Below are 27,101 nucleotides of genomic sequence, written 5' to 3' on the forward strand. Positions count from 1 at the left end.
ATTCTTTGTGTTTAGGAAGTTGCTTCAAAACATAATGAAAGTCAACATCGTATTTTGCAAATTAAGAAAATAAGAATAGAGTATTTTTAAATTCCTCTTGCAAAATGTTACAGTATCTATGTTTAACACTGTGTCTACAAGGGAAACTAAAATAACTTGAAAGCATTTATTGAAAATTATGAATGATTAATCGAGCTTTGTTTTAAGCATCTTTGCAGAGATTGCAGGTATGGGCGGTCTGCTTATCATTGCCAGGCCTTTTAAGTTGCTTCTTAATCAAAGTAGAAAGAGGAATGTAAGAAAAAGGGACATATTTTTTCTTGAAAAAAAATGTTTTAAGTGTATTTTTAACCTAAGATACTCTAAGGGTGATCAGCTATTACCTATACTAATTAGTTCTTACTGTTGGGATTTAATCTTCTTTGGGAAATTTGGAAGAGCATACTCTCTTCTTTACTAAGTAACAGGGCTTCAGTTCAGTCGACTGCAGTCATCTGCATTCTTCTTTGATGAATATAGAACCATATTTTGTGCACATTTTTCATAAATGTATAGTAAGATTGTCATAATATTGCCAATGAAACAACTCAGCCAGTCTATCAAGCCTGACAATCTGAGTTCTATCTGATCCCTGAGACCCAAATGGTGTGGAAGGAAAGAACCAGTTCTTGCAGATTGTCCTCTGACCCCCACAGGTGTATCATGGGGCGATGGTGCCCTACCCCCCACACTTGCAAGCGTGTGCATGCATGCATGCATGCATGCGCGTGCGTGTGCACGGACACACACACACAGATAGATAGATAGATAATTGTAATTTAAATTTTGCTCATCAGAGTGGCTTCTATATTGTGTTTTCTATGCATTAGGCAACAATTTAACAATTTAATTGTTAAAAGGAAATAAGGAAATATCTCTAAACACTATGAACTATTCCACATAAATGCATAAAATGTGCTTGACATTTACAGAAGATAAAATTAGTGCCTATTTACATAGGTCTACAGGCTGAGAAGGTGTCATTATTAGTACTTAGAAATCCTCACATGTAGCTCCTAAGCCCCATTTGCTGTTCCACCTGCTGACACAGGTGCAGTCTTCAGCTGTGGATTTCTCTTGTCTTGGGTTATAGTAATGGCGTCACCATGTGTGTATATCTAAGACAGTTATTTGGAAGAACTAAGTAGTCTTCAAAGAAAAACTTTAGATGAATTTAACAGTTTCTTGGAAAAAGAATAACTCATTTATCAGCAGCACTTGGTACTAGACAGAGCTTCAAAGAGTTCTTTTCAGTGTGGCCAGTGAGTATTGATAGACAGAGCTCAGAAGTGGAGTATGAAATAGCTCTTTGCCTAATTTGAGCCTGGCCTGATCAGTTGGCTGCCTGGGACTGGCTGAAGCTCAGGAGCTTTGTGATCTTGGCTGAGATCTGGCTTTCTGCTGCAAAATTGGACCAAGTTTAAATTACATTCATGTATAAGCAAGTTATTGTAGTTCATTCTCTAGGAACTCAAATTACAGATCTAGCCTCAGTCCATGTATCTTCTACCTATTCAACAAGTCTACTTGTGTAAAGAAGGGACAGTATTACCAGAGAAGAATAAGCAAAAACTCTCTGGGTTAGAGCATGGCGTTGATTTTTTTTGAGAGTTTACTAAGACTCAGGTTTGGATATAAATGAACACAAAGCAAAGGCTCACGTGTTTTGGGCTTGGTCCCCAGGTGTTGGGATACTGAGAGGTAATTGGCTCTTGAGGCTCTAAATTCACCGGTAGACTAAACCCTTGATGACAGCCTACTTTCTGAGTAGACTAGTGGAAGGTAATCCGGTCCTTAGCCTTTCCTGTGTCTCCCTCGGCTTCCTGGCTACTGTGAAGTGAGCAGGTTCTGTCACATGCTTCTCCACATGCCTTAGTAACGGGGCCAGCCAAAAGAGACATGGACCAAAACCTCTGAAACCATGAGCAAATGCTTTCTTTTTCTTTTATATTGCTTATGTCAGTTATTTTGCTACAGTCATAAAGATAAGAGGCTCTGTGGAAAATGATTGGTCATAATCATTATTGAGTGCTGGAAAACAGACTCAGCATTGCTTCCAGTTTGGTTCTGGCAAGTAGCAGAAATATGGCAGAACATTTCATACTGTTTAGCTCACAATATCCTACCAAATGAAAAGTGGACACTTTCTTATACTAGAGGTATTCTCAGCTAATTCAAATGTGGGTCTAGGAAAGAGACAGAGTTCTAGTATGCACAAGGACAAGGTCAGAGAACTTGGGCAAAGCTGACCAGGCAGCTCTCCTTGTGAAAGATGATGACCTGGCAGGCAACTTTTGGTGATCTGTTATATCCCACACAGTGCTGACTTACTGTCACTTTTTATTTTATTTTATTTTATTTTACTTTTATTTTATTGTTTGTGCAGTGTATATGCTGGTACAGTCTTTCCCACTTGGTATCCTGGGACAGAAGTAAGCCCTAGAGGAAATTATTTACATGTATATTGTCTCATTTCTCAGAGAGAGAGAGAAAGAGACAGATAGACAGACAGAGACAGAGACAGAATCTGGTTGGAGATGATATAGAGGCTTGGAGATAGTGAACTTCTCAGGAACAATGGCTACATTGTGCAATAAATTTGATTTTATTGGAACCTGAACTGACAAGAAATACACTAGAGAATTCTTTAAAAAAAACACAAAAACACACATGGGGAACAAAGCAAATAAAAACATGAATGAAAAGTACAATTTTGATACCTATAGTGTCTAAAAATATTTTTAGTGTATTCTAATGCATAATAGAGAGTTTGACATTGAAAGGGTTAGACTAACTTTGTAACCTGTATGTCTTCTAAAGCCTATATTTTTGAGTTTTAGGTCCAGGTTAAGCTAAAGCCTCTTGGTACCTTTCCAGAGAGTGAAGGAATGTGACCCTATCTGTGAGGACAGATATAAAAAAAGGGCAAGCAAGCAATGACCTTCACTCAGCAAAAGAAGGACCAGACCCTTGTCCTTGAGATAGCATTTCTTAGCAATGAACCTAGACTTCTGAGTAGCTTTTGACCTCCAGCCAAAAGTCTGTAGCTCCTAATCTTCAAGGATGAGCTAACTACCCCCACCTTAAATTGCAGCTGCATCCACACTTGGCAGGACTGGCCAAGCTTGAACACCTAAGACTAACCAATTATCTTACTTTATAACTTCCTCATCCAATCCTAAATTGCCAAAACTGCAACCTCAAATTTCCCGCAATTTTTCTTTTAAAAACCTAAAGGCCACACATGGTATATACTCACTCATATAGACATACAACATAGGACAAACCCACTAAAACCTGTGCATCTAAAGAAACTAAGCAAGAGAGAGGACCCTAACAAAAATATCCAATCCCCATCCGGAAAGGCAAAGAGGATAGACATCAGAAGAAGAAGAAAACAGGAAACAACCTAGGAACCTACCACAGAGGGCCTTTGAAAGCCTCTGCCCTTCAGACTATCAAAGCAGATGCTGAGCCTGATGGGCAACTGTTGGGCAGAGTGAATGGAATTTTAGGTAAGAACTGGGAAATAGTAAGAGCTGGAGAGGACAGGGTCTCCACAAGGAGAGCAACAGAACAAGAAAATTTGAACACAGGGAACTTCCCAGAGACTCATACTCCAACCACGGACTCTTCATGGAGATAACCCAGAACCCCTGCACAGATGTAGCCCAAGGCAGTTCAGAGTCCAATTGGGTTACATAGTAACGTGAAGAGGGACTGCCTCTGACATAATCTGATTGGCCTGCTCTTTGATCACCTCCCCCTGGGGGGGAGCAGCCTTACCAGGCAATAGTAGAGGACAATGCAGCCACTTTTGATGTGAACTGATAGACTAAGATCAGAAAGGAGAGGAGAACTTCCCCTATCAGTGGACTTGAGTGGCATGCAAGCAGAAGGAGGAGGGAGGGTGGGATTGGGAGGGGAGGAGGGAGGGGCTCATGGGGGGATGCAGAATGAATAAAGTGTAATTGATGAAAAATTAAAAAAAAAAAAAGAAAAGAAAAAAAAAAAACCTAAAGGCCTTTGTCTCCCGGTGCCACTCTTTGCTGACCGGCAGGGGTGACCCCGTTGTACAATGGTTAATAAACCTCTTGCTTTTGCAACGAGTCTTGGTCTGGGGGAGTTTCTAGGAAGGGCGCGATTGAACTCCTGAGCTGTGACACCCCAGGTCTTACAACATGACAGGGTTAGGGTTTCTAAGTAGGGGCACCATTTTCCTTGAAATATTGTATGTTCCAGTTGTTTCCAGTATTATTAGGGAACATTTTAAAAATATTAAAGAGTAGGCCATTTGACATACAATCAAGTGTAATTTGCTGCTGTGAATTGTGTACAAAAGGGCTGTTTGACATGAACACTGGCAAGTGACTTGTCTTTTGCACATCTGTGAGACCATGACAATTTGGACATCTCAGGTTCATGGTTCGATTTGTGTTGTAGTTGTACATCTGTGCTTGTTTATATTCTATAAGAAATACCTCTTTCCTCTGAGGTTCCTTGAATTTTAGGAGAGAACATAGTATTTTAATATTTTTACCTTGCCATTTTTAACCCGGAACCTTCATAGGCTTTATGTAATAATCCTACAATATAAGTGCTATTCTTAATATTTTATAGATAAGGAAACGGAGACCCCCATTAAATTTAAACAAACCCTACTTAACTGGTAAAGGAGAATGCCTTTTGTGATGATATCTTCTTTACTCCTTGAAAGACAAGTCCCAACTACATGAATTGCAATTTTTATTGTCAACAATTAATATAATTTACATTTTATATGGAGAAGAGTAAAACAATGCACAGAGACCATCTGACAACAAAACAGCCGCTTTTATGGGATTTACCATAAATTTTCTTTTACAATAATTTTAAAATGCCTTTGCCTAAGGGGAGAAAAACATCATTACATAGGAAATTTAGTTATTTTATATGTAATGCTGTCTGACCTGCTTCTACCCTCTCAGTGCTGGGATTAAAAGCATGCACCACCATCACTACTGGACACTGAGTTTTTAAATGCCTTTTCTTATAAAAAGAAATACTCCTAGATTATGGAATGATGGTTTATATGAGCTGAGAATCGGCCTCAATGTATGCACATGGTAAGGAAGAAACTGAATCTTGAGGCAAAGTTTTTGTAAGACTAAATCACCAAGTTTAACTTGAATGAAGTAAGGTAGGGTAAGGCAAAACTAATTTTATAAAGTGAGAAGAGTTCTTAGGAATTTTGAAAGTTAGGCATATGAAGATGGTATAGTTTATTACTTTTGAAATAGCAAATTATTTGTTTTTCAGTGAGCAAAAGTCTGTGGTAGATTGTTTTCTGAACAGTTTAAATACAGTGAAGAGGAAGTGTAGCAGCTAATGCTTTAAGGGAGTGTGTGTTAGAGTGCACAGCATTATTATAGTGTCGTTGTAATCTTCTGTGTTGATTGGCTCGCATTAACCTTGTCTTAACGACTCTGTATTCCTCTTAGAAGTAACACTTACGTGTTAATTCTCTGCTTTAGCAGTTGTCATCCATCAGAATTGTATTTGAAATAATATCTTTCCTTATGAATTCTTAATCATGGCCAAGACAAGCAGCAGTTTAGATACAAATCCAGAAGATTCAAGAAAGATAAAAAGTATAATGATGAGATCTATTTTTGAAGTAACCAAAAGCTGTGAAGAAAAGAGCCAGAAGAGGAGGGAAATGTGGCCAGATACTACAAAAACATAATAGATGTGGTAAAAGGCTCATCGTGTTGTCGTGTTGAGAGGAGAGACCCTATTACTTCATCCAGAATGGCTAAGTATTGATCTTGCTTTGTTTTTTCAAGGCAGCGGTTCAGTGCAGAGCATCATTCCTTTGATACAAATGCAAAACAGTAGAATAGCCCTTTAATCAATTCATTTTTTAAAAAAGAAACCAGTTGCCTGGCTCAGTGCCTTTCCTGTCAGTCTCTCTATCTGTTTATTGCTGATTTGACAGTCTCTAGTCCTCCTTTGCTGTTAAATGTGTGTGTCCTTTGTTTGTGCTGGTTTGCTACATTTGGTTGTGAAAGAAAAGCCTGCCTTTGCCATATTGGGCTAATTAGCCTTCTGGGTGAGCCTATATACTAAATAGACCTAAACCATGAAAGAAGAGAGCTCACAACAGCGTAGATTTTCTTCATGTACTGGGGTTTCGTCTGTTTTATTTCCTCCACGAATTGATGGCCGAAAGCTTGTCCGGAATGCTTCGTTTGGAGGATACAATGAACTTTCTCCTTCCTTGCAAGGTTTGTTTGTTTAATCTTGCATTCTTGCCTAATTTCTTACATAATCTTAATGAAAATGAATCAGGGATTTAAAAAATCTTAACATTGTGTTTCATTTAAACACTTCTGTTGTGAGAGCTTAGCTTTCAGTAACTGCCTCATTATGGCTGGGCTTTTCCTATTTTTCTTGTAGTAGTCTCTTTAGCTAAAACTTAAGCACTAATGAGTCAGTAAAATAGGAATCCTGATTTTTTTTTAATGATGTGTGTTTTGATTTAATTGAAGAAGTAAATATATGACCCTTGATGACAATTAAAGCATTTCTGAATTTGACATACAGTACATGTATATTTCTATTAAGAACCGGTATTGATAGAGGTTTTAGCAGGTGAAACCCAGATGTTTAACACAAATATTTAGTCATTTCTATAAAATAGTAATTATAATTGATGTTCAGTATATGTGCTAATCTTACAATCATTTAATTCTTGACTGTAGTAAAGTTTTTCATCTAAGTATAAATTTGTTGCTAGGCTTATTCATGTGGAGCTAATTTTTGCTAAGAAAATTATTTACACAGTAATATGTATTAAATGATATTAGATGCTTTACAGCTATTATTTAGGCATTAAATGATTGGTTGATAAGATGTAGACAACTTGAGCTTTTTGAAAACACTTATTGTGACAAATATTTGGTTATGCATTTTAATATCTTATTTTCAGATAATTAAAATTATACCTTTTTGTACATTTAATATTTATTGTAAAGAAATATTGGCTAAAGTCTCTGTATTTTTTGACATTTGCTGAATTTGAAATAGTTTCCATTTTACTCCTAACCTTTATTTTTGGTTCTTTGTGAATAATCATGTGATTATTTTGAGAGACCTAAACAATTAAAGAAATTATTATACAATCACTAATTTCAGTTTCTTTTCTAACAATGTTTTTAGCAAATACAATAAAACAAAATTCATGTTCTAAGCTGTACCTGAGTAGCATAAGCTTTGAACAGTATTTAATCTGTATTATCTTCTTAACAGTGTGGTTCCTCTCATGCTTCATGTATGTCATTAAGTAGTATAAATTTTGCTGTCTCTTTATTCAGAAGTGGCTTTAACATACACTATACTGAAGCTTTCAAATACTGTTAAGTGCTGTCTTTGCTTTTATACAGTGAGACTTAGTTCCTTTTTTTGTACTTGTCTTTTTGACTATTTAAGGCATTGCTAGGTATAATAGCTCCTGCTATTTGTTGACCTTCAGAGCATAAATCTGCTTAGTGTTAAGGAGTAATCAGTGACCTTGGTAAACAATAGAAAGCTTCACTGAAAGTTTTGAAGATATACACCTAATTAGGCAATTGGCATCATTGTGAGTTTATCTTGTCCAAGAATGTATTTAAGATAATTTTGTTAGTTTTGTTTTAATAGATGAATAAATGATGTGCTGTGTCTCCCAATACTCCCAGAAGAGAAATCCTGTAGGGATGCTTCCATATTCTGTGATAAAAACGTTTCAGAATATCAGCTGTATCAGTTAATCAGTAGAATTGGGTACTCCAGAGAAAGGGCTTTTTATTATGTATTTAAGTTAAAGGTAGAAAGAAATTGACATCTGATGTCTTCTGAGATCTTTTATTGGACTGAAAAATTATCTTAGATGCATTTGCTTTCATCTAAATAGCATTAGAGGAGAAATCAGTTTTGCATTAGTGATAAAGTTAACTTTGTCTTACATGTCAGTTTATTTTTTTCATTTTAATTTTATAGGAAATTTGATGTTTCTGTTTCCATCTCTTTCTCCCACACCCTTCTATCTCAAGAAAATGAGTTGTTTTATCACTGATAATGAGCTGTATCCTTGAGCTCCACCCTTGCCTGTATACTCACAATAACTCTGGGATGCAGAGTATTTTGCTTAGCTTGGGTCTAATTATATCTCAAAATCTCAGCTTTTATTTACAGCTATGGTCATTGTACTTGTTTCTAGAATGCTACCTAAGAATTGTGGGAAACCTTTAGCAAAGACAATCGTCTATAAGCTTCACTTCAGGCTTTTTAAATATTTTTTTTATTTAGATTTAAAAAATTACAGTTATATGGGTCTTGAGAGATGGCTCAGTGATTACGAGCACTGACTGCTCTTGTAGAGGATGCAGGTTCAATTCTCAGCACTCACATAATGGCTAAGTGTAACTCTAGTTCGAGACCAACACCCTCTTCTGGCCTCCATGAGTACCAGACTTGCACATGGTACACATAATACATGCAGACAAAATACCTACACACATATAACAATTTAAAAATTACATTTTTTTTTTTTTGGTGTGTGTGTGTGTGGTGGTAGGAGCATGCTATGGGCTTGTGTGGAGGTTAGAGAACAACGTCCATGATTTGATTTTTTCCACCATGCAGGAGGTCCTGGACATTGTACACAGGTTGCCATGCACAGTGTGATTGCAAGCGCTGTTACCTGCTTATCCATCTTCCTGGCCCTCTAGGCAATCTTTCTATACAATTTTTTAGTTCTTGTTTTTCAGCATAGTAAGTGTTCATGGTTTATTAACTTAGTAGCTGGCTGTTACACCTGCATTTGTAGAAATATAAGCAATTTTTAAAAGACTAATGCAACATAAACCTTTCTGTGTTATATCTAAACAGTAATGATTAAGAAGCCAATTTTGCTCCTGGAATATGCATTGTCGGTGACACTAACATTCACATTCTTTAGAAGCTGATTTACTCAGAACCGCCATTCTGTTTTATAGATGTAAACTCCTTGTACTAATAAGAAATTGTCTCATATAAAATTTATTTAGGTGAGAAATTAAAGTCACTAGAAGCTAAGCATAACTTGAAATGGGTGTACAATTATATGATGGGAGAGTTCTATCCAGGAGAAGACTTGTGAGCCTATGCCTACTTCAAATATGGAAACACTAGAACCAAAAGATATGATAGGTGTTTCATATGCCAAGTTACATGTGAGTAATTTGGTTTTGGTTGAACTGTAATTAGAAAAGGTTTTCTGTATTAGCTTTGATGAGAACATTTTGGAAAAGCGCCAGTACGTTTTGTTTTTAGAGGTTCTATGGCAGTATGTTCAGACCCTTCACCATTCTCGCTTGTAGCAAAATGGAACCACTGGGTTAAATTGCTTGTCCAAGGTCTACAGCTAATGAATGATCGTACCAGTGCTTGGATTCCAACGCTCATTCTCTGGATTTATCTACCGCCTTCCTCATAAGCAGTTATTGTAGTATTAGCCTTCTATATGTGAGTACTTGCTTCCTCTTGAGACAATGGCTGCTGCTTCTGCTAGAGAACTGTGTGTGCAGACAGACTCTCGCTAGGGCTTCTTGGCTTTCCAGGTACTTGCTATGTACGCCCTGTTGTCTTCAAACTCGGAGAGCTCCACCACCTTCTGTTTCCCAAATGCTGAGATTAAGGGTGTGCGCCACCATACCTGACCACTACTAAAGATTGTGACAAAGTCCCAAAGGTCCTAATAAATATATTTCCATGGTGTAAGTTCTAAAGAAAAGGTCCTGAAATGTGAACTTTTATGGCAGATTAAAAGAAAAAAAAAGAAAGATAGGTTGTTCTGTATTTTTAGAAATTGAGATATATTCAGTCTCATGAGAAGACCTAGTATAAATACTACCAACATCTTTTTTTTTTTTTTTTGCATCACTGCCTTGGAATTTCCCTTGGAAACCCAATGTGTGATTTGGAAACTTTTTAATTTTAGGACTTTTGGAGGGTTGTTTTTTTTTTATGTGTTCTGTGTGTTTTATGTTGGTTATCCACCTTTTTAAAATTTTAGTTGAAATTCAAGGAATGTGATCATATTTGCATATTTTAGAAAGCATTTAACTTCACCCGTTTATAGATAAAGCTATGAATAATTCAAACTTAATCATGCCATATGATATGAAGCTAATTATATGATTTGCAAGTTCAAAGTATGAGACTGTTAAAATGGAATTCATTGATTTGACAAGTAATATATAATCTACATTCATGAATATCATTTTCTGTCTTTTTTCTTTTCCTTTTCTTTCTTTCTTTCTTTCTTTCTTTCTTTCTTTCTTTCTTTCTTTCTTTCTTTCTTTCTTTTTTTTTGAGACAGGTTTTTTCTGGGTAGCCTTGGCTATCCTGGACTCATTTTTATAGACCAGGTTGCACTTGAAATCACAGTGATCCACCTGCCTCTGCCTCTCCAAATACTAGGATTAAAGGCACACACCACCACACCCAGCTGAATATTGTTTTCTAACATTTGGAATGTTGTATATCGTTTCCACTTTTTAAAAGTGGAAAAAGGGCTGGGCACATGGCTCAGTTGTTAAGGTACTCTCTGAGGACTTGAATTCAGGCCCCCCAGTTCCCATGTAAAAACTAACTACAGCAGAACATGCTTATAATCCAGTGCTGAGAAGGTAGGAACAGGAGGTTTGATGAGGTCTTCTGGCCAACTAGCCAGATGGACAAGGTTCAGAGAGAGAGACCTCATCTCAAAAATAAGGTGGAGAGTGATTGAAAAGACAGTAATGCCAACTTCTGGACTCACAGGAATTTATTCACACACACACAAAGTTTAGTTTACAGCTTTCTTTTCATTACAGTTCCATTTCTCAAATAATATGTGGATATAGACACAGTTAGCTGGACATTTTTCTTAACTTAGGTTGATACAGAGTGAGCTGTGACTAGAACAACATTGGAGAAACCGAAGTCTCCTTGTGTGAGAGTAAAACCAGAATTTTTTTCTATTACAAAATGTACTGTTAGAAAATGTGCTCTTCCATGTGTATATTTAGAGTTCTTTGACGTTATGTTAGTCATTAGTATCAAGAATTCTACATTGGTATGCTTATTGCTTTGAATACATTTTTTAAATTTCAAGCTTAATTATGTAACTTCTGATTTACTTTATATTTAAGTTCCAAATTCCTCTAAGTGTTTGTCTGAAAATCCATGTTACATTTATGAAAAATCTCTTCTTCCCCATATTCAAACTAAGTAATCTTTACTTTTTCTACAGAAGTATTTTTATACTACAGATTTAATTTAGTAAAATTATCAGAATTAATAAGATAGATTTTTTAATTTATAAACTTCAAACGGAATAAATTATGTTATCATTGATATGCTAAAAGTCATTTTGAAATGCTTTAGGCATTGGTTCTGTTGTTGATACATCTTTGTGTTATAGCAAATATAGGGAGGAGCTAGTATTACCTGCTCTTATAAGTAAAATGTACTTCATTAAGATATGTACCATTTATACCTGCCTCATAAATTTAGTACTGTCAATTCTCTAGTGGGACTCCTGTAGTTATCATTTGAATACGAGGTACATGAATGTTTGTGCCATTGTGTTCATGCATTTAAAATTTTACTATTTTTAGATTTATTTATTTTTATGTCTACCTTTTGCCTTTGTGTATATATGTTTACTTTGTGTGCCTGGTATTTCCAAAGATCAGAAAAGGCAGTTAAATCTCCTGGAATTCAAATTATACATGATTAGAACCACCATGTGGGTTCAGGGAACTGAACCCAGACTTTCAATAAGAATAAGTGCTCATCACCATAATCTTTCCAGCCCTGCTCATGAATGTTAAACTCATGGTTTTAGACTATTTAGCTAAATATATACATTATACCTCAGCTCAGTATATACTTTATCCAACTTTCTATGCCAACTGTTGATATACCTGCTCATCTAATTCTTATAATAAATACATTATTAGATATTTACTTCACTTTTAAAAAAGATTTAGTTATTATGATTTTATGTGTGTGAGTGTTTTGCCTTCATGTGTGTATGTGTATCACCTCCATGCCTGGGTTACAGATGGTTGCAAACCATCTTATTGGTGCCGGGAATTGAACCTGGGTCCTGTGCAAAAACAAGTGCTCTTAAATACTGAGCCAACTGTCCACCGCTTTATTTCACTTTTTAGGATGACATCTTACCATATTATCCAAACTTGTTTCAAGCTCCTAGATTCAACTATTCTTCCTGCCTCAGCCTCCCAAATAGCTGGTACTGCAGGCACACGCCCCACATCCAGACTGATTGATTGATTGATTGATTGATTGATTGATTCAGTTAGTGAATGAGTTCTCTTGCATATTTTCCCTGCTTTTCTTCTCATCCTTTTCTCCTTTCTTTTTCTTCTCCCTTCTTTCTCCCGTTTCCCCTCCCACTCCCCATGTCCTCTCCTGTACCTTCTCTCTTCTCTTTGATTTATTCTTACTGAAGATTTATTTTCCCATTGTTCATCACCTTCTGAAATATCTTTCCAGTTGACAATAAGGGAGAAAAGTTAGTATGGTTCTCTTAGTTCAGCAATCAGCTCACTAGCGCTCTGTGGGTGTATCTTGATTAGTTGAGAACATTTGCAGCATGTATATGGGTGGTTATGATTGTTTTCCCTGTCACTGCATAAACTGGGTGAAGTGGTACAAGCCTGTGTAAGCCCAGCACTCGGAAAGTCAAGGTAAGGGGAGTCAGAATGTCTTTCTTGGCTCTATAGCGAGTTTAAGGCCAACCTTAGTTACACCAGGGCCTGTCTCAAAAGAAATAATCGTGCTAGGATAAAAGCTCTGAGAGGATGATTTCATGTAAAGTATTCAGTAGCACAGAAAATAATTTTCAGCTTGACATTGGTGGCCTCATAGGAACTCTTGATTGCTTCTGTCTGCGTTAATTAAAAAAACAAACACTTTTGTTCTTTGAGAATTTCACAATGCACACATATAGTTCTGTCATCTGAGCACTCTTGCCCTCCACTCCTTCCCCCTAACTCTTTCCAGATCCACCCCTTATTCCTCCACCTACCCCCTTCCCAACTTTGTTCTTTTAAATTTTCTTTATTAATGTGTACAGGTGACTGTTGATAGATGCTGTGTGTATGTAGGTACAGAGGCCAGAAGGCAGTGACAGATTCCTCAGAGCTAGAGTTAACGCAGTTGTGAGCTGCCTGATGTAGGTTCTGGGAACTGAACTTAGGCCCTTTGGAAGAATGGCAAGTGCTCAATACTTGAGCCACCTCTCCAAGTCCCTACTCCTTTAAAACAAAAACCTACAGAATCTAGTTTGGCTCTGACTTAATTTTAAAAGAAATTAAGTGAGTGCATAGTAGTTTGAGCCTCATGAGCATGGATCAACACCAAGCATATCTCAATTGAATGGCTCATGTTTGTTCTTTAGCATTAATGTTAAACATTAATATTCCAAAGTTGTAATAATTGAATATTGATATTTTCCCCCAAAGGTTTTGAAAGAGGAAAAGAAGATATTTCTCAAAATAAAGATGATTCTTCACTTTCAATGTCAAAGAGCAAGGTAGGCATATTGTTGTTCTCACTATGTGATAGGACATTTTGCTGACATTTAAAATGAGGGTACCAAACTGAAGTCCTGTTAATTTTCACAGGAACTGTTATATTGCCATGTTTATATCATGTAGGCGATCTGAAAAGTTTAAAGGTATCCTCAGACTGATGGAGGTGCTGTTGCGAACTTGGTTCGTACTGACTGGTAACCACTGCTCTCTTGAGAGTAATACTGGCTGTGGTATGTAAGTTACAACAGAACTTCTCAAACTGAAACTTGAGAATTCCATTCAAAGATGTCTTCATGCTTCTAGCAAAACATTTTTAAGTATTTTAAATGTATTTATGTGACAGTCAAAATACATTTAATAGAAAATGAACAAAGATCTTTGTAGTACTATCCTATTTTATGTAATTAAAATAGGACGTGGTTATTCTAAAGTAGTTTTGTTTTTGGTCTTGGTTTTTTTTTTTTTTTTTTTTTGAGACAGGGTTTCTCTGTGTAGCCTTAGCCTTAGGTGTTCTGAACTCAATTTGTAGACCATGCTGGCCTCGAACTCACAGAGATCTGGCTGTCTCTGTCTCATAGAGTGTGGGGATCACAGGCATGTGCCCGGCTCTAAATTAGTATTTTTAAAGTACAGCTATAATAATGTGGTAGCCCTCTACAGGCTGATAAAAGTTGAATGAGTTTTCAATTTTTTTCAAGGGATTTGACTTTGACTTCTTTTTTCCTTCCAAAGCAGACTTTTTTTTTTTCCTGTTAAGATTTGGTAGCAACAATAAGAACTTTTATAAAGTTTTTGGAATCAACTTCAGTGGTTGAAAGAAAACCAGTGAACTCTGCTGTTTGTAGCAGTAGGCTTTGTTCATCCTACCTTAGGTTTTTGCTCCTCTTCTTAGGAATAGTGGAGAGGGTTACATATTCCTTTGGTTGCCTGTTTTGCCCATACTATTCAGTTAACTTTGAAAATATTTTTAACTTAGAGATATATGCTCAGGATGAAAGCTTAATAATAGCACGTTTTATTTATTGGACATATGTGTGCAGGTACATGTGTACACTGGGCATGTGGAGGCCAAAGGACAATCATGATTGTTTTTCCTTAGGCACTATTCATCCTTTCTCTCCTGCTCAAGGTCTCTCATTGGCCTGGAATTCACCAAGTAGGTGAGACTAACTACAGTGAGTTCCAGAGCATCTGCTTCCTCACTTTTCAGCATTAGAATTACAAGCACACATGACCAAACACCTGCCCCCAACCACCACTTTTTGCATGGGGCTCTAATGCAGGACCTCATGCTGCCCAAGCAAGTATTTTGCCAAATCTTCCAACCCTGATACATTTTATTTATGTAACATACATGAGAAAATGTTTGGTCATATAGGTGGAAAAATGTATTTCTTTTTTAGTTTATTTCAGGGTTCATAGCTGAACCCCCTATAATAAAAGGTATATTAACAAGACAAAAATGTACAAATTTATTTGCTGTGTCAGATAATGTTGGAGCCTTCAGAAATGATGACAAACCTTCCACCAAAGAAACAAATAGGCAAACTTGTATATTTTTATGTTTTGGTTTGATGAAGAGTACAAGTTTGATTGGGCAGGAAGGATAATGAAAGGGCTGGAGTTCTAGCCCAGTGTTACACTTCTTGTCTAGAATGCAGTGCTTTAGGCTCAGTTCCAAGCTCCATTAAAAAATTAAGAGGATGTTCTAGTTTGTTTTCTATTACTGTGATAAATACTGACCAAACCAGCTCTCAGGAGGAGAGCTGACTCTTCTGTATCACAGTCCATCATTGAGGGAAGTCAGGGCAGGAACTCAATCAGGAACCTGGAGGCAAGAACGGAAAAAGAGATCGTAAAATTATGCTGCTTCCTGGCTTGCTTGGTTTTACTTTCTTACATAACCCAGGACCACCAGCCCAGGTATAGCAATGCCCACAGGGGGCTGGGCCCTCCCACATCAGTCATTAATTAAGAAAATGCCCACATGCCAATCTTCAGTTGAGAGTCCTTCTTCCCAGATGACTCTAGTTTGTGTCGAGTTGTCTAGTTGTGTCTAACCAGTATAGAGAGGGGGTAATGAACAGCAGAACTCAGTCTTGTTTGTTGAGATGCTTCTTGGTGTCCGTGTCATTGGATCCTTTCCTCCAAGAATAGGAGAGCATTTGCTTCCGGGACAAGTTAGATATTCTTTTGTGGCCTGTTCCAGGGAAGAAAGATAAGGTACAGTCAGAAATTGGCTTCTTCCTTCTGCACTTTTGTCATGGCTTCCTCCATCTTAAGTAGTATGCTGAGATGCTGTATTTTTAGAACAGTGCATGCTGAGCTCTGCTGATCATTGTATATACTCTGTAACTTTTAAAATAATGTATCCTAACCAACATAGCTAGAAAAACAGTAGACTTATTTTTTAAAGTTTGTTTTTAAGCACTCATCCAACAATTCTGGTTCTATCTGGTGTAACAGTGCTCCTGCTCAGGAGCTTTAGTAAACATAAACACAGAGCCCTGCATGCCACAGCTGTCTGTCCGCATCTTTATGTAGTGGGTAGAGAAAGGGAAGGGACTAGGAGACTGACCTCTGCAGACTCTGACATACACTAATGACTTAAAACACATATGCCTCATTACAGCTCTGATTTTGTAGAAGAGAGCACTTGGCGTGTAGATATTTAAAATTAAATAGGTAGTTCAAGTCTCCATTATACTAGGTACATCTCAGGTGCTCAGTAACTCATATGGCTAGTGGCTCCCATGTCACACAACTCGAATGTAGTGAATTGAAGGGCAGTCTGGACCACATGTGACCCTGTCCTGAACAAACAAAAACTATAGTGAATAACTCTTTAACATGGTAACTGTTTGGTATTAGTGATATTATACTCACTCTGCTATTTTTCAAGAGGTCTATAGTAACTAGTTTGTTCCTAAATGTTTTAAATTATTACCTATTCATTTTTATTCTTAAGTATTTGAGAGAACAAACTTAAATTTTAAAATTTATTTTACTGTTACGTGCATAGGTGTTTCGCCTGCATGTGTATCTGTGCACCACAGGTGCCCAAAGAAGCCACAAGAGGGCACTGGATCCCATGGAACTGGAGTCACAGAGCGTTGTGAGCCAGCAAGTGGGTGGTGGGACTGGAACTGTGGTTCTCTGGAAGAGCAGCTAGTGCTCTCAAAGAGCAAGATGTCTCCCCATCTCCTAAACAGCATTTATAAAATAAAATTTTAATCATCTTATCTCCATGACAGAAATGTGGAGTATGAGTAATCTATATAGTAAGATAAATGGACTCTTGTTGCTAAAAGGGCTGTTTCTTAACATAGATTCTTTAATTTGGTCCTCTGACACCTATGTACATGCCTGTAAGTTTAAAAGTTACTACTACTTGTTTAAAAAAACAAAACAAAACAATATGCTTACTTGAATGTTTAAAGTTCCTTTCCAACCCAAAGAATCTTTGTAATCACAGTAATTTATTATTCTTGTTTTTTTTTAAATGAAGGAATTCAAAAGAATTTTGACATGTAATGCCTTATTCTGAAAGCCAGATTTTGACTATATTTGCAATTTAGAATATTTGAGCATATACCAGAATATTTGAGCATATGCTCTGAATCAGCACATATACCAAGTATTAAACATTTTATGTGTATTACCTCATTTAACTCCAAAGCATCCCTGTGAGTCAGCAGCAAATTAGGATATTTTACTGACAAGGACATTAAGACCTAAGAGATAAAAGACTTCTTAAAGGCACATTGCCTGTAAGACCATAATAGTTAAGTGTGTTGAGAGGTGGAGCATGCTAAGCATTTTAAAGGCATTTAACAGATTCAAGAAACCCTATGGATAAAAACTCTGTGGTCATTATTAGGATGATGACCAGTCATGGTTACAAGGAAGAGAAGCCTACTGTAGTGAAATATCTTCAACAAAGAAACAAAGACAGTTTTTGTTTTTTGACCAGTTAAAGGTATGTCAATTCTGAGTCAGGCCTGGAGGGACATATCTGAAATTCCAGCAATTTAGCAGACTGAGGTGAAAGTATTGTAAGAGTTCAAGGCCAGCCTAGGCAGCTTAGTAAAACCCTTTCCCAAAATTTAATAAGGAAAAAGTGGGTAAAAGGTATAGCTTAATGATAGAGCCTTGTAACCATTCAAGGGGTAATAGGTTCAACCCCAATACCAAAGCTTAAAAAAAAAAAAGTGTTTGTTCAGAAAACTGAGGCAGTGGTGTTTGAGTAATAAAACTTGAGTACTGACTCAGTATTTTGTCACAGATAGACCACGCAGTATTGTCAGAGCCTACTAAAGTTATCTGTGTCCTGACTTACCAGTTTCACATGGCATGCTTCTGGCCTGCTTATTCATATTGTTAATATTCAGGCAGCCTAATTCTGGGTTGCCTAGCAACCCATGATGTCATTATGTGTCACCAGCCAGGTGGTCTCTCCTGGCAAGTGTGGCTCAATTGTTCCATAAAAGGACCAACTTGCCACTTTGTTGCTCTCTTGCTCTCCTGCTTTCCCCTTTCTCTGTGGGGGTGCCCCTTTCCATTTCCCTATCATGTGGCACTCTCTCCTTCTCTCTCTTTCCATCCAATAAACCTCATTGGATTTAAGATTGGTTGTGTGCATGGCATTTTTATATAAATACTAACACATGTGACAGTGGAATCTTATAATAAGTAAACCAAATCTTGTCATGGAGTTGTTGGGAACACATTTTCTCTTATTTATAAAGAAAACTTTTACATTTGATTCTGATTGCTCAATTGTATGAAGAGCTTTTAAAAAGCTCTTATATAATGAGATTTTTAAAAACATGAGGCTCAGAATTAGATAGGCCATTTATCTATTTGGTGTCTATATGATTTGGGGAAAGATATTTAATCTGTAGGTATGGTTTCCTTATTAGTAAAGGGGGATACTGCTGATATCTCATGGTTTCTTTAAGCATAAGTTGAAGTGGTGCATACACATTGCTTAACATAGTACTTTGTAAATAGTTAGCAGCATTACTTTCATCAACATCCAAGCTAACAATATGAGTGTTCTTCATTAGATACCATTATCTAAAGTGCACTCTTCCTATTTGTAAGAAGAGCTCTTTGACAGTTTTAAGGCATTGTATTCCTCTGACAGTGGCTGCCTCATCTTTTGGTGCCTATGTCCACAGATAAATGTACATAGCTGGGGGAATTATGTACACTTGTTTCAGTATCACAGTGTATGGCATCATTATGACAAGTAATAGTGGTATTCAATCCAAGTTAGGTCAGCAAATTAAAAGTTTAACCATGTTAATCTCTGTTTTCTGCATTGAAAAGTCTTTGTCAAGTACTACCATCATCATAACCTCATTTGTACCTCATTTATGTAAAGGTATTTTATACCAACCACCAAGGGTATTTTTTAGCAGAAACAAGATGAATAAGCTTAAATGACATTTTCCTTCCATTAGTTGGCTTAAAAATGTTTAGCTTATTCCTTTTCTTTAGCTGGTACACTGGTTATCTATCATCAGTGAATAAATATGTTGCTGTCACCATGGGTGCTAAAATTGAGCAAAGGAGTTTGTATTCAAATGTTTTAATCCTTGGTTTTATCTAGTGATATTATATTGGTCTGGTTGTTTAATATTTGGAAGCCACCATTTGGACCAAGTCCCATGTAACTCTTGATCCCTGCAGTATTACTAAGAATGTTATTATGCTTTCCTATATCTGACAATGCTAAAAATGAAAAATTGTGGGACACTGAGGAAGTATATTTATATTGTCCTAAGATTTATAGAGGTGGCTCTCAAATGTACACTCTCGTACACTACTGAAAGACTGTGGGTATTGCATTGAGAGAGCTGGGTTTCGGTTGCTGCTGTGTTGATGATTGTGACTGAGTTTCTATGAACCCCTCTTTTTGATTACATAAAATAAATATAGAAACATGTGCTGTTCAATTTTTAAGGTTTTATGAAGACTAAATAACTGTTAACTATAAACTCAAAACCTACAAATTTTGTCATTAATCTCAATTTAAACACACTGGAAAGGTGGGAAGAAATAGATCCTGGGAGTATTGTGTTGAATTGCACAATTAAAGTGGCCTCCTCTTAGGTTTTGGAGATTGGAGGTGTTGAGGTAGTATATGTGTCAATTTGATGAAACTTACATGGTTTCCTCTTTAGTTTAGCATTTTTTTTCAACAGCCATTTTAACACTGCTTTGGCAATTTTTATACTAAGAATAACTGGACAGTTATATATTTTCTTAGAAATGTTCTAAGAAATACTGTATAAAATTTAGAAATATTAACTTCACATTGCAGATTATTGTTTGAGTGTGCATGCGTGCATGTGAAAACAAATACCATGTGTGGAGAACTTTGCAATGAAAATCTGTGTTTGCTTAAATCACAGCAGAAGATGGTCTTCGAAGAGTGTAAGGAAGATAATGTTTTATGTGGTATGTAAAATAAGTGTATGTTTTAATTATCTTCTCTTTATTTCATTTTCATCCCAGTCTGAATCTAAACTTTATAATGGCTCAGAAAAGGACAGTTCAACTTCAAGTAAGCTCACTAAGAAAGAGTCTCTTAAGGTTAGTTTCTATAGTTATTTAAGCTTTTTTTTATATTATAGTTTCATTTCTCCCTTCCCTTTCCCTCCATTTAAGCCCTCCCATGTACCCCTCCCTACTCTCTTTAAAATTCATGGCTTCTTTTGTTAATTGTTATTGCATGTGTATGTAATTGTGTGTGTGTGTGTGTGTGTGTGTGTGCGTGTGCGTGTGTGTGCGTGTGTGTATTTCTAAATATAACTTATTCATTCCATATAATGTTACTTGCATGTATGTTTTCAAGGCTGGCCATTGCGCTGAACTGGTGTTTTCTTCCCTGAGGAAGTCGCTTCTCCTGGTCTCAGATTTCCTCAGTTGCCTATAGTTCTTAGTGTGGGGTCGAAACTTGTAGGGGTTTTCACTGTCTACTTTGGCATGCCCGTTGGTGTTGTCCTAGTTCAGCTCTCATTTGGGCGGTCATGTTGGTGGGATTTTACAGCTATTGCTTCTGTTACTAGGAGACACTGTCTCATAGCAAAGTCTATAATCCTCCCACTTATATCTTGCTTATGCTTTTGAAAATGGGATAATATGAAAAATTTATATGTATCCTCCTGAAGGAAGGGGGAAAACTCCAGAGAGATGAGAAGGCAAGCACACATGCAAACTGTTCATATTTTTATGGTATCATGAGGTCAGCACTGGCTGCTCCTCCAAAGGACCTGAGTTCAGTAGCCAGTATTCACACGGCAGCTAGCAACCCTCTGTAACTCCAATTCCAGATCTGATGGCCTCTCTTGCTTCCATGAAACTTCTGTGCATGCGATGCACAGACATATGCAAAATAAAAGTAAATACTCCCCCCCCCCGCAAAGAAAATGACAATAAGTCTAAGGCATTGGAGGCATATAACTGTTAAGCTTTGTAATGCATATATAATCTCAGTTAAATTTAATGGTGATTTTGTTTTATCATTTAAGGAAAAATGTAGACACTAACAGGATATTATTCTTTACCCATCCAAATAACAAAGAACAATAAAACTATAAGTTCACTTTTGCTTTCTTGGGTTATTTCAAAGAAATAATTCATATATGAAAGTAAAATGTTTAGTATTTTGAACAAATTGATCTCATAGTTTCTTAATTATTTCTGTCTTAGATGCTAGTAAGAAAAAGGGCACGCCTTCCATCTGGGAGCAATGGCAGCATTGTTTGTCATAAACAAAAGCTGGTAGTTAAGAAGATGTCTACCAGCCAGAGTATGTACTCGGAAAATAGCCTGGTGCTTTAGAGCACAGCCTGGGGAGCCAGAAAACCTCTGTTTGGAACCTTACTTCACACCTTGCTAGCTGTGTGATTTGGGCTGCATTACTTTCTCCGCCTCGGTGTTCTTGAATGTAAAACGAGGCTAATAATCATTCTACTTGAAAAGCTTATTATGGCGGTTAAATGAAGTAATATTATAGAAAAGAGTTTAGAATAGTAACAATTCCAATTCAGTGCTAACACCGTCAATGTTTTATTTAGGGCAGGGATCCTGTGGCTCAGGTAAAAGAATAAAGTAGATATAAAAACTCTAAAAAAAAAATCAAATGGGAGACCTCATGTGTTAAAAACACAGAAGCTATGAATTTCTTTTCTTTCTTTTTTTTTTGGAAAATACATTATTTATTTATAATTTAAACTTTGTGAAATTATTATTTTGAGCGTGGTTTTTATGAAAATTTCTAAAAAGCAGTGAAATCTTTATAATTGTCCACAAAACTCAAAATAATTTATAACAAGCAACATTTCTTTAGTGGTACACCCTGAACATGTAATAATTTGATACATTATTTAGATTGATCACAAATATTTTTCTTAGTTTCTAAACAGGAAATTACTTTCTAGTTTTAGAAAATAACACTGACAAAATAAGTAAGTTCTCAAAATTTGACTCTCAGATCTCCATTTATTTACACTTTAAAAAAAAAATTATTTACTTTAATGTACCTTGGTGTTTTAGCTGTATGTATGTCTGTGTGAGGGTGTCAGATCCTATGGAACAGGGCTTATAGACGAAACCATGCATTTCTATACATTGTGTGCATCTGAAAGGTCAGGAGGGATTGGAAAGGATACAGAGGACTTGGAGCAGTGATCGTAGAAACCGGATTCTAACCTGGGTTGTCGAAATCTCAGGTCTGGTTTTTTTACCTTAAAATGTTGGAATTGGAAGAAATCGTTTCTTCTACTGAATGTTTTGTTTCTATTCATTAGGTCCAAAAGAAAAATTACCGTGAGGAGAAGAAGAGAGCCACCAAAGAGTTGCTGAGTACCATCACTGACCCCTCTGTCATTGTCATGGCTGACTGGCTAAAGGTCAGGGCTTGGGTTTGAACTCTTGCGGAATGTTTACTCATGGGGACCAGGAAGTATGAGACAAAACAAAAGATGGATTTTCAGGATGCAAACACAAGGAGAAAGGACTCCAGTAGCCTCACGTGAACAGCAGTTCTGTCCATTTTGATACCATGTTGTCTAGTATAACCCAGTATAAAATACTCATTATTCCACTTATCACTTGGTGTTATTGCAGGTTGGAATTTGTATCAAGACAAAATGAGAACAAGTTGATATAAAAGTTGCATCTGAAAGGCACTGTGCAATGTGCACAAGTACACGTCGCTATTCTGTTTCCTCTTCCTCACCCAAGACCTCTTGTCTTCTTTTCTATACTTACTGAGGGATAGCTGTAGAAATTTTACTCCTAACCTTGAAAGTAAATTTGAGTTAGCAAAACTGCTACAGAACGATTCATAGAGACAGTAAAAACAAAACAAAACAAAAACACACACACACATTACAGTGTGTTTGTCATGGTTGCACACAGTCCAAATACTGCAAAGATTTCCTTCAGTTTTGTGCTGAAAATAAACTCCAGCCTGTTAGTGTCTACATTTTTCCTTAAATGATAAAACAAAATCACCATTAAATTTAACTGAGATTATATATGCATTACAAAGCTTAACAGTTATATGCCTCCAATGCCTTGTATCTCTTCTTAAGAACATATTAACTCTGGTCCCTACTTGTCTTTTCCAAAGTCAAAGTTATTCTCTACTAGTCCCCAGACATCCTCAGGATGGATGGATTGCACCTCCCCTCTCCCACCCACTCTGTTATTTTGAAACAAGGTATGTAGTCCCTGGCTGGCCTTAGAACATTGCAATCCTCTGCCCGCAGCATCTCAAATACTGGAATTACATAGGTGTACACCCCCACAACTGACTCTGGCTAACCTTTTAAACCTTACCTTCATTTCTGCCAGTTGACCATCTTTTCTTGTTATATCTCCAAAATCAAGAATATTATGTCAGGAGCTGGAGAGATGACTCAGTGTTTAAGAGCACTGTCTGCTCTTCCAGAGGTCCTGAGTTCAATTCCCATCAACCACATGGTGGCTCACAACCTTCTCTAATGTGATTTGGTGCCCTCTTCTGGTCTGCAGGTGTACATGAAGATAGAACATCCATACACAGAAAATAAATCTATAAATAAATAAATAAATAAATAAATAAATAAAAGACTATTAAGTGAGCATAACTATCTTTCCTTTGATTTTCTTGACTTACCATCTCGTTTATATAGAGAGTTGTACACAAACACCTTTTTTGACTGTTTTTCTCTTTTTATTTCTGGCTTCAAAGTCTCCCTTTCTAATTTTCTATATCTTAGATTACTATGGTTCTGCCCACTCTGCTCCTTAAAGATTTCTATATTCATTTATCCTATATTCATGTACATTCACAATTCCTGTACATGTAATTAATAATGTGAAGAAAGCTCCTACTTTAACCTGAATACCATCCTGGGATCTTCTTCAGCATTGTGAATCCAGTGAATTGCCTAGCAATAACTTTTAATAGAGTACAGGCATAGAAAGTGATAGAAAAAAACTGATAAAAGGTATTGGCAGCATGAGAGCCTAAGATGAGAAGTAAGTGATATGCTTACACTTGAAGGCTTCCTCCTGTTTACTTACACAGCACACCTTTGAGACAGTTATCTAAGGAGGGCAGTTATCTAGGGACTAGATAGAGGTTCCTTCTTTTTCCTACCATTTACTAAGTAGTTAGGAAAAATCTTGGGTATGCCAAAAGCATTCAAAAAAGCAAAGTTAGAAAAAAGTAATAATTTATTCACAAAAACTACAGTTGTAACAACTGTTACAGAGAGAATAATTTCAGTACTATGGAGGTACTTGATCACTTACAGTGATCAAGGTGGTTAGGGATTCTACTTAATTGATTTGCAGTTTTGGCCTACTATTTCACAAAAACCCAAGTTTCTTAGAATCAGGAACCATGTCGACTCTGCAGTGCATGCGATGAAGTAGCCTTTTAACTAAAGACCTATTCAGTATAAATGTATATGCATTATAACTTTAGATTAAAACATTTCAGTAGTCATTATTCAATTTATTATTCTGTAGCCTCGAAAGGGAAATAGATACCAGTCTTTAAAATAAACTTATCTTTCTGTAGATTCGTGGCACTCTAAAGAGCTGGACCAAGCTGTGGTGTGTGCTGAAACCTGGGGTGCTTCTGATCTATAAAACACAAAAAAATGGTCAATGGGTTGGAACAGTCCTTCTGAATGCTTGTGAGATCATTGAACGTCCATCAAAAAAGGATGGTTTTTGTTTCAAGCTTTTCCATCCATTGGAGCAGTCTATTTGGGCAGTGAAGGTATGTGAGCCCATTTTGTTGTAAAAGGTAAAGGTAACAGTGAGGAGAAGTAAGGTAAATCAATCAAATGCTACTGTCCTTGGCCAGGACTCACAATATTGTCTCTGTCTTCCATAGCTGTATTTATCCTTCTGTCTCTATATTCAAATGTGTACCAAAACAGCCTTTCTTTTGTTTTTAAGACATAAATGAATTTTCTTGAAAACATTTATATTGCATCCTATTTTCTCTTTTGTCATTGAAGATTACATTTTTTATGAATTGTGGTTCATCATTCTTCCTTGTGACTTTATGTAATGTTGACTGATTCTTTGTTCTTTATCAGAGTGGTTGCCTAAAGCAGAGACTGGCACTTTTGTGGCCTTCCCTGTAGTGATGGGGATGTGTGGAGGGATGTCTAGGAGCAAAAGCTATCCTGCTTGCTCTTAGGAGAGACAGTTTTCTCTAAAAATAGAGCACTAATGTTTTTATAACTAAAAGTGTTACTATGATCCCTATGTGCTGTAAAAGCAGAAATAAACAGGAAAACAGAAATGTTTTCTCTTATTAATGATTAAGGAATTCTACGAACCGTAGACACTGTAGTTTACATGAACCAAATCACCAACAGTGAGATTATTGCTTTAGTTTCTAGGATGATTATCACCTTGAGTAAAGGACTAACTATATACCAAGCAATACTGATGTACCTAGGAAAAGATTCGGGCTTTTTATCAGAGTAGTCTAGATTCATTGAGGAATTTAGGATCAATGAATTATTTGTTTTAGAACTCATTTACTTATTAGTGAATTATAACTAAATGTCCTTCTAATTTAGACTTCTAGAAGCATAGTATTTCTCACCTAGTGATACCTATAGGATAAACATTCTTGTTAACATTAAAATTATATCATGTGGCAAATTTTAAATTTTCTAATATATGAGTACCATGTATGGACAGAACAAAGAGCTTAACTCATAGATGAGGTATTTTGAATGGAATACTTTGTTTCAATCTTATATTTATAAGAAGGATGCAGATTTCTCCTTATGCAGATAAAGATTGAATCCTAAAGCACTCACTTTAGAGGTTTTCCTAGTAAGTGTCAAGAATAAAATCTAGGTAGTCCGATTCTAGGCCCTTGTGTACCCTCATTCTAGGGGTTGCCTTGCACCTGAATTGAGCCTTCGTGATACTAATTACTTATTGGTGTGTGTGTGTGTGTGTGTGTTTTCAAATAACCACAGTTATGAAGCAATTTTAATTTATTGATTTGGAAAAAGTGAAAGTTTTTTAGCTCGGTATTTAAAACAAATAGTAATTGATTATAAAGTGTTTGTTTTTCCCTAGACACAGTCAAAATTCATTTCCTTTTATCTAGTGGATTATAACTGTATTTCCAGTGACTTTTCCCAAACTTCTAGAAATACAGTATTTCTCCTGTAGTAAAATCTAACCTATAAGATAGAAATTCTGTTAAAATTGTATCAGTATGTTAAATATTATATTTTTTAAAATATGAACAATATATACAGATAACATTTAAGTGATAAATTTGTCAATTTCTTAATAAGGAGGTATATTTGTTGGGAAAGAAGACTTTAAAACTAAACATTGGCATTCTTAAGAAGGATGTAATTAAAGCTTGTTTGCTTGTAAATTATAATTTGTGCCTAATAGAACCTGTATCTGATACGAATAATAATGGCTACTGTATTGTTGGTCTAACACAGTACTTACACCTATTTTCTATTAAGGGTCCAAAGGGCGAAGCGGTTGGATCCATTACTCAGCCTTTACCCAGCAGTTACTTGATTATCCGTGCTACTTCAGAGTCAGATGGTAAACACTTTTTGATGAATTGGCTCTCGTTTAAGGGGTTATTTAACGTATTACTTTGTGTTAACATTGGAGGAAATCATGTGTTCATAGGATAGTTGAATCAAAATCCTGTAATCATAAACTATGTAGAACACTAAATACATTAATAGCTTTGCAGGTAAGAACTCTGGTAGGAAGGAATGTGTAACTGGGAAGTGTTAGCAGCTTAGGTTTTCTCTCACTCTCCACTGACACGTTAATGCTTTCGGGACTTAATAGTGTTTCATTAAATATCATTTTAAAAGAGATATTAGGGGCTGGAGAGATGGCTCAGAGGTTAAGAGGAGTGGATGCTCT

The 27,101-nt window shown here is 36.4% G+C and overlaps 1 protein-coding gene across 6 annotated transcripts in view; it reads left to right on the forward strand.

The window, feature by feature from the left end:
* The window catches only part of Osbpl8 (oxysterol binding protein like 8), a 141,584-nt gene that overhangs the window by 74,034 nt on the left and 40,449 nt on the right, over nucleotides 1–27,101 (forward strand). For 5 of the 6 annotated variants that reach the window (XM_060378039.1, XM_060378040.1, XM_060378038.1 and 2 more), the window contains 5 exons: nucleotides 13,578–13,648; nucleotides 20,175–20,252; nucleotides 22,472–22,573; nucleotides 24,739–24,942; nucleotides 26,681–26,765. In XM_060378039.1, coding sequence (XP_060234022.1) covers nucleotides 13,578–13,648; nucleotides 20,175–20,252; nucleotides 22,472–22,573; nucleotides 24,739–24,942; nucleotides 26,681–26,765 — 540 coding nt within the window. Of the gene's footprint in view, nucleotides 1–5,447; nucleotides 6,306–13,577; nucleotides 13,649–20,174; nucleotides 20,253–22,471; nucleotides 22,574–24,738; nucleotides 24,943–26,680; nucleotides 26,766–27,101 lie in introns of those variants that run through there. The other variant, XM_060378041.1, reaches the window with a different exon arrangement.

This window comes from Meriones unguiculatus, chromosome 2, assembly GCF_030254825.1.
Source record: "Meriones unguiculatus strain TT.TT164.6M chromosome 2, Bangor_MerUng_6.1, whole genome shotgun sequence".
In the NCBI taxonomy this organism is placed as follows: domain Eukaryota; kingdom Metazoa; phylum Chordata; class Mammalia; order Rodentia; family Muridae; genus Meriones; species Meriones unguiculatus.